General features: G+C 43.5%; 1 protein-coding gene across 1 annotated transcript; it reads left to right on the top strand.

Annotated features, from left to right (window-relative positions):
- Nucleotides 1-3,817: 3,817 nt before the first annotated feature.
- LOC101549933 (60S ribosomal protein L21-like) lies at nucleotides 3,818-4,326 on the top strand. Its single transcript, XM_055147327.1, has one exon. It carries the CDS (start codon nucleotides 3,844-3,846, stop codon nucleotides 4,324-4,326), a length of 483 nt encoding a protein of 160 aa, XP_055003302.1. The 5' UTR covers nucleotides 3,818-3,843.
- The last annotated feature ends 4,384 nt before the right edge of the window (nucleotides 4,327-8,710 follow it).

Genomic DNA, 8,710 nt, shown 5'->3' with positions numbered 1-8,710 from the left:
CAGCTGCGGAGAGAGAGATCTTGAGGGTGGAAATGCCAGTCATTAATAGATATCCAGATTAAGAATCTGGTCCAAATATAATTTTCTAATGTTAAAGGAACTAAAGACTAAGGTCCATCAGACCCAAATTGCTTGGAGTGGACCCCAATGTGCCTAGTCATCACTTGGGAGACCTCTATAAAGCACACGTGCATAAGCACACATGCATACAAACTCACACACACAAGTTCTAGGGTCAGGCAGATAGCTCAAGGGGTTGGGATACATGCCAGGTATACATGTGGTCCCAAATTTAATCCCTGGCACTGATGCTCCCTGAGGCACTACTGAGATTTGCTCTGGTGGCTCTCAGCATCTCCATTATCTGGTGATCTTCACACAGCACAGCTTCCCAGATATCTCTGGATAAGAGCAGCACATGGCAGTGCATCTCCAGGCCTAATCATCTGTCAGGTTTTGTACCAACTGGGGACCCCCTCCACCAAAAATGTTTGTTTGATTTTTATTTGGGGCCACAGCTGGTGGTGCTCAAGGATTACTCCTGGCTCTGCACTCAGGAATCATCCCTGGCAGGCTCTGGGGACCATATAGGGTGCCAGGATTGAACCTAGGTCAGCCACATGCAAGGCAGAAGCCCTACCTGCTATACTATCTCTCCATGCCCCCCCCAAAAATGTGCTAAGTATTACATAAAGGTTTCCTTATGTATCCCCAGCATGGGGACAAAGAGGGACACATGATGGGAGAGGGCAGATTGTTCTCCAGGTCTATTTATGCTACATTTTAAAAAATTACCCCCAGGAACAATAGACTTTGACATCAGACCTGAATCCATAAGTTACACAGAAGAAAACATAGGCATGACATTGAAGCTAAAGGCATCTTTAAAGACGAAACACCACTGACCAAGCAAGTGGAAGCAAAGATAAACAAATGGGACTACATTAAACTGAGAAGTTTCTGCACCTCAAAAGAAACAATGACAAAAATACAGAGATATCCCATGGAATGGAAAAGAATATTTACCCAAAACACATCTGATAAAGGGTTAATATCCAGAATATACAAGACACTAGTAGAATTGTAGAAGAAAAAGGCCTCCAACTCCATAAAAAAATGGGGAGAAGAAATGAAAAGAAACTTCTTCAAAAAAGAAATCCATATGGCCAAAAGGTACATGGAAAAAATGCTCTACATCACTAGTCATTAAGGAGTTGCAAATCAAAACAACAGTGAGATATCATCTCACACCACAGAGAGTGGCACACATCAAAAAGAACAAGAACAACTAGGGCTGGCATGGATATGGGGAGAAAGGAACTCTCATATATTTTTGGTGGTAATGCCAACTGGTCTATCCTTTTTGGAAAACAATACGGGCATTCTTCAAAAAACCTAGAAATTGAGCTTCCATATGACCCAGCAATACTACTCCTAAAAATATACTCAAAGGGCAAAAACAGACAATACATAAAGTCACTTGTACTCCTATGTTCGTTATAGCACTATTCACGATAGCCAAAATCTAGAAACAACCCAAGTGCCCAAGAACAGATGAGTGGGTAAAGAAACTATGGCATATCCACAAAATGGAATACTAGACAGATGTTAGGAAAAGTGAAGTCATAAAATTTGCTTATAAGTGGATAGTCATGGAGAGTGTCATGCTGAGTAAAATCAGACAGAGAAGAGGGACAACCAGAATGATTGCACTCATTTGTGGGATATTTAAAAATATAGTATGTGAATAATACCCAAAGACAGGAGAAATAAGGGCCAGGAGGATTAGTCCATGGTGGGAAGCATGCCACCAAAGGGGAGGGTGAGTTCTGTTAGGAGAGTTCTGTTCTGAGAAATATGACGATGATACTTGGAAATTATTTCTGGACAGAAATTGAGTGCTAAAAGGAGGTAAAGTGATATTCATAATACCCTTCTAGTAACAGAATTGTGAACCATAGTGCCTAAAGGGAAAATAAGAGGTGGGAGGACGGGGTGGGGAGGGAGCAACGGAGATAACAGGAGGAAAACTGGGGATATTGGTGGTGATAAATGTACACTGGTGAAGGGATGGGTGTTGGAACATTGTACGACTGAAACTCAATCATGAACAACTTTGTAACAATATATCTCATGGTGATACAGTTAAAAAAGTGACTGAAGTGTTCAAGTTGGGAGCAGAGCCTGGTATGTCTCTGAGAGTGGGCAGGGTGAGAGCAACCACTGCTTCTGTAGGATTTTATGTAAAGAAAAAACATTCATAAGTGGGGGATCAAGAGCCCTTCTGATCTGAATATATTCATTCAAGAAGTAATGCCAGTTTGTGGGATTAAACTCTTTGGTGGCTTGGTTGACTGTGAAATAAGAAATGGGCTTCTATTATATTCATGCTTTACAAAAACAACCTGATACTGTATAAACAAGCACTTTGAAAACAAAGTGAGAATGAAATTCTAACCAACTTTAGTGAGGCACAGGTCATGTGACACAATCCTCTTGCTCACCACTTTGATCACAGAGCTCAGGTGCAGAGCAGAATCTGAGGAGAGAGCCGCCACAGAGAGGAGCTAGTCTTGGTCACAGTGAGCATCCCTCAGTCACATCCACAAGCAGTCATGTCCTTGGCCATGCCACAGACCTGAGCAATCCCTCACTTAGCCATAACCTCATGCATGGCCATTCCTTTAGCCATAACTACCTGGATGGACACTATCTTCAGGACAAGAAAATCAATCAATAATAAAGTCACACTAATAGAAAAATGAAGATTCAGTGGTAAAGTCTGAAAGGACTAGATGAGTTTTAGAAGATTTTTAAGCTCTCTGGGAAAGGAGAATGTAGAAAATGTTGGGTGTTACTCTCTTTTGATAGGTCTTAGACCCCTTCTTTCACTTCCTCACTAAATCAGGTCTTTTCTGTACCCTTGCAGCATCCTCCCTGATATTTCTATAAATCATTTACCATTACCTGCCCCACACAGATATGTTTTTTAATCCATCTTTCCTTCAATAATGGGGGAAAACTCCCTTCATTTTTTCCCCAAATCCTAGTGTGTGCCTAGCCAAAATTTATTGAATCATCACTGTATAGTAAGTTAATTGTCAAAGAAAGAGCTCAGTTTTCATGTAGGGTTACTAACATTCTCAATAGCTCTGGAAAAAATAAACTATTGACTAGACATTTTGGAAAAACTATAAAATTATTTAGCCACAGCATACTTTGCTTCTGAGAAAAATGTCCATTCTAACAACTTCTTTAAGGATGAGAGCATGCCCTCATGAAATAAAATTCAAACAGTTCCTCCCGCAAAGGTTATATTGTTTCAAGTGCAACTATTCTTTGTCTTCCCCCACTGTATTTTTAATTTGATCCAGGTAACCTTCTCACCAAAGATAATTATCACTAAATTATCACCAAATAATTATCACAAAAGGTAATTCAATTCAGGTTATTCCGGTAGGCAGACAGAATTCTGTGTCCTCCCTTAAACAGGAGAAATGGTGCCAGTTAAAGCAGGGTCTGACAAGAGCCCCGACTCTAGCAAGTCATAGGATGCCCAACATTATCTCAAAACTTCCATTGAAGGCAGCCAAGAGGGGGGGAGAAAGCCTCTGTCACAAGTACCCTATGAAGTGGGCCTTTTGTTCAACAATCCAGCATATTTTATTGGAAACTCAGGGTAAGAAATAGGTCATCCAAGAAACTTAGATAGGCATCTCCAAAATTTGTCACTTTTTCAAGTTTCTGTGGACTCACAAGAAACTTTTTTTACTTCATTAGCTACATTTAAGAATGAAAATTAGCCTTTCGGCCGGAACCGCCAGCGCCCAGTAAATCGCCAAAATGACCAACACAAAGGGAAAGCGGAGGGGGACTTGCTATATGTTCTCTAGACCTTTCAGAAAACATGGAGTTGTTCCTTTGGCCACATACATGCGTATATACAAGAAAGGTGATATCGTAGACATAAAGGGAATGGGCACAGTCCAAAAAGGAATGCCCCACAAGTGTTATCATGGCAAAACTGGAAGAGTCTACAATGTTACCCAGCATGCTGTTGGCATTGTCGTTAACAAACAAGTCAAGGGCAAGATTCTTGCCAAGAGAATTAATGTCCGCATTGAGCATATTAAGCACTCTAAGAGTCAAGACAGCTTCCTGAAACGGGTGAAGGAAAATGATCAAAAAAAGAAGGAAGCCAAAGAGAAAGGGACTTGGGTTCAACTGAAGCGCCAGCCTGCTCCACCCAGAGAAGCCCACTTTGTAAGAACCAATGGAAAGGAACCTGAGCTGCTGGAGCACATCCCCTGTGAATTCATGGCATGAGAAGTGTTTGTTTAAAAATAAAGAGACTCCTGAACTATAAAAAAAAAAAAAGAATGAAAATTAGAGGTATTGCCCGGAAACTATGTTTTTTTTTTTTAATCAAACCTAATGTTCCTGTTGGAAAACCCTATCTATGTGACAGGACGAACATCATTAGAGAGGATCTGATGTTTGTCATGAGTCACCTGTCCCTCACTGGACTTCATCTCCTTGAAGGTCCAGGTCCCTCTCCCATGACTTAGCTCAGTTGATATGCTCTCAATTTCCTTATTGGCCTTAGAATCCAATCCATGAAGATTTTTTATATGTATGCAATTAAATATCTTATGGCCTACTTCTCCCTCTTGGAGAACCTGGCAAACTACCGAGAGTTTCCTGCCCACATGGGAGAGCCTCACACGGTCCCCATGGTGTATTAATATGTGAAAACCAGTAACAAGCTGAGTCTCATTCCCCTGACCCTGAAAGAGCCTCCAATGTGGCATCCTTAGAAAGGACGAGTAGAGAGAGGCTTCTAAAATCTCAGGGCTAGGACAAATGGAGACGTTACTGAGACCGCTTGAGAAATTCGATGATCAACGGGATGATGATGATGATGATGATGATGATAATGCAATTAAATATGTAATTTCTCCTGCTCATCATTTTAATTTGATTGTTGGACCAGCCAAGGGAAATTTACCCTCCACAACTACAGGCTTTCTCTAGGATGATTCCATTACCATCATCATTCAACTTGCAAGAGGATAGAATGACAGTTGGATCAAGCTTAGAGACAGTTTAGTATCCCCTCATCTTATCCATTAGACCTCATTGGCTCTGGATTGTGGCCAAAGCTCCACTATCCAACAAGGTGATGAATGGCCCAGGGAAGCAAAGAATGAAGGAAACTGTGGACGCCCATCACCACCATACTTGCCCCCCAGACTTGTTAAGAAGAATCTAACTTAGATGAGGAAAATTCTTCTGAGAGAATTCCTCCAACTTACCCGCTACCTTGCACACCATGCTGCCATGCCACTCATTGTTAGAATTTTATCACTCATACCTCTGTACCACCCCACTGAATTTCTTCCTACCAGGCCCACCTATTCCACCACAAAAGGGATCTCCCTACCCAGCCCAGTAGCCCGTGTTGAGTGAATCCCTCCCTCCCTCATGCTTCTCCAAAAGTGAGAGACTTCTAGGGATCTGCCCCCTGTTTTTCTGGCCAGAATATCCTCTGATTCCAGATGAGTATCTCCTTGAGCTCTGGGACTAACTCATAAGCCTCCGTAGAGCAGGATCCTAGCTGTCTTCCAGCACATTCTATTTCCTACTGAACCTGCTTATTTTCTTCTGAGCACTCATGCCCAGTTTTAATTTTATATTATATTATTTATATTATTTTATATTATTTAATTTATTGAAAAAATTATTGCCCTCTTGCCACACTTCAGGAAATTGGGAGTACAGGAAACTGGGAGGGTCACAAAAATAATGAGATGTGTGTTGTTATGGTTAGATTTCTGGCTTGTGCTAGGGAGATAGAAGGCAGTCACCTACACAGAGATAACACTGTATTGTGTCCATAGGGACAGAAGACAGGTTGAGGTAGTCAATTCTAGTGAGGCATTAAGAGCCTATTGCCTAAGATCTGCCCCTTTCCCAACCTTAGAAACCCATAGAGCTGAGAGCACCTGATTAGTACATTCTACCTGCTAGGCAGGTAGCTATCACCCTGTGAAGCCATGAGCAGATAATGTGCTTTCATTGACTGTAGCACTGTAGAACTATTGTCCTGTTCATCAATTTGCTCAAGCAGGCACCAGCAACGTCTCCATTGTGATACTTGTTACTGTTCTTGGCATATTGAATATGCCATGGGTAGCTTGCTAGGCTCTGCCATGCAAGCGGAATACTCTCAGTAGCTTGCCAGGCTCTCTGAGAGGGACAAAGTAATCAAACCCGGGTCAGCCACATGCAAGGCAAATGCCCTACCCACTGTGCTATCGCTAAGTCCATAAATATATCTTTCTGATCACCCATAACCAGCCTCTAAGTTCCTTAGGGCTGAAACTACTTGTTGTTTAACTCTGTATCTCCAGCATTGGACACCAGGCAAAATAACTGTCTCCTCAAGGGGCCTTATCCATCCTGTCTCCAGTAAGATTTTTGAAGGAAGACTACCCTCAGCCTCTCGTCTAAGCAAGACAGTTTTCCTGGCTATAAACCTATAAAATGTGGACAGCTGAGTTTGAATTTTCTCCCATGGCTGAAGTCTAGTGCTATAGAAGTGGGTGAGTCACTTCACCTGTCCAAGTAATTCACCTTCATTCAACATGTACAGAAGACTATGACGCTAGTAATTCATCTTACTCTTCAGTCAAGAGTCTGCCCACCTCCCTCCAAAATCAGGTTCCCTACCAGAAATCTGCTCCAGGAAGCAGGCGCCTCTTCTTCGGCTGGCGTACTCTCAGGTGAACGGAAGCTTGCCTTCCTGAAACCACTGAGGCCCCAGCTCTTCACATAGTGATGTCAATAGTTAATGTTTATGTTGAATCGATGGAACGTGAAGAAATGATGCCATTTTGAGAACACAAGGACAAGTCAGGTACTGCCGGCATTGACTGTAGCACCAACCATATTTTTCTATTAGTCACTATTGGCCTATCTCTGCCCTAGCCTGTGAAACAGCATATAACAAAGTGCTACTCTAGGATCCAAGCAGATGTAAACAATGTGAACAAACACAGCTAAACAAATGGCAATAGAACCCCTTGAGTCAGCACCAGGAAGAGAAGCTAAAGGGATTCCAGGTTTCCTGGGAAGAGACTCTTAGTCATCAATTTTTTAGGAGATTTGGGGGCCACACCCAGAGATGCTGGGGGACTACTTTCATCTCTGTGCTTAGGAATCACTATCTGCAAAATCAGGGGTGGAATCTGGGCCTTCTACCTGCAAAAGATGTGCTCATCCTGTTGAAGTGTATCTCTCCTATCCTCTCACTTACGTCCTAAGGCACAAAAGCAATATTCATCTCTATTACTTCTCCCTGACACTCTTCACTACCCCCATGCTCCCCTCCCCGAGCCAGCACCTCCTGCCTACTGAGACCAGCCTGCACTGCCCCAAAGATCCATTCAGACACAAGGTATTTTGAATCTCTGGCACATAGCAGAACACCTGGATACATTTGCTCTGCAAATTTTTCTTAGACTGATTTATTTTATTTTATTTTGGGGGTGAAGGGCTTGAGGTTACATCTACCTATGCTCAAAAGTAACTCCTGGCAGTCACTCCTCGGGGACCATATATGGTGCCAGGAATTTAAAACAGGACTTTCAAGATTCAAGAAAAGCACCTTAACCTGTACGGTCACTCCAGATGAATGGAATTTTTATTCCAACCTCCCTTCAAGTCTATTAAAGACCCCAGAGTTTTTTATGTGGACAGAAGACCTTCTGGGTAACGTCCCCTTCGTGGATAAATCCAGAGCCCATGGAGCACAGGTGTGGTGGCCTTTTGAAGGCACAGACATAGCCTCTCCTGGAGGTATGGGCACTACTGAAACACATAGCTTCAGGCATGATGCACAGCCACAGCTCTGTGCCTCATACCTTTCTTCTATGAAATGGGGTGATGAGAGTGCTCAGCTTCCCTCTGCTCCCTACCCCCACCAGACCAGGAAGGGCTAGGCACTCAGAACTGAGGGACGTCTTCTTCTTGCTCCCCACATTGACAATGCTCTTAAGGGACTTGACCACCTACACGACTGAGATCGAAAGGTGGGGGGGGGGGGCTGGGTGTAGGGCAGAAGCCATAGGACAGCAGGTAAGCATTTGCCCAGTTTTGATCCCTGGCATCCTATATGGTCGCCTGAGCACTGCCAGGAGTAATTACGAGTGCAAAGCCAGGAGGAACAGCTGAGCACCACCCAGAAACAAAACAAAACAAAAAAAGAAGAGAGGGCAATGAGTACAAGGACTCAATCCTGAGATGTCACCTATCCTTTGTGGTCAGAGCATCACCAGCCATGGGACCTACCACTGCACTTCCCATGCCACAGATCCTTCCCCCAAGCTCCCCCTGGCCAGGTAGTGCAAGGGGAACAGGCCAAGACAACCCTCACAGGCAGGGTCATGTGTGCATTTTCCTTGCCCTTAGCTCAGGACTCAAGCAGCACAGCAGGACCTCTAGGGACCTTGGAGAGCGAGGGCTTATATAGACATGAACAGACAATAAAGAGAAGAGGGTCAGGCTGGGACTTCAGTCCATGGGACAAACAACCCAGGCTGTCTTCAGGGCAGCAACAATCAGCTGGCATCTTCTGTCAAGAATCCTCTGCGGGGGAGGGGTTGGGCTGGAGTGATAGCACAGTAGATAGGGCGTTTGCCTTGCATGC

The sequence above is a fragment of the Sorex araneus genome, chromosome 9, assembly GCF_027595985.1.
Source record: "Sorex araneus isolate mSorAra2 chromosome 9, mSorAra2.pri, whole genome shotgun sequence".
Classification (NCBI taxonomy): Eukaryota; Metazoa; Chordata; class Mammalia; order Eulipotyphla; family Soricidae; genus Sorex; species Sorex araneus.
This window is presented reverse-complemented; position numbering and strand designations above follow the sequence as displayed.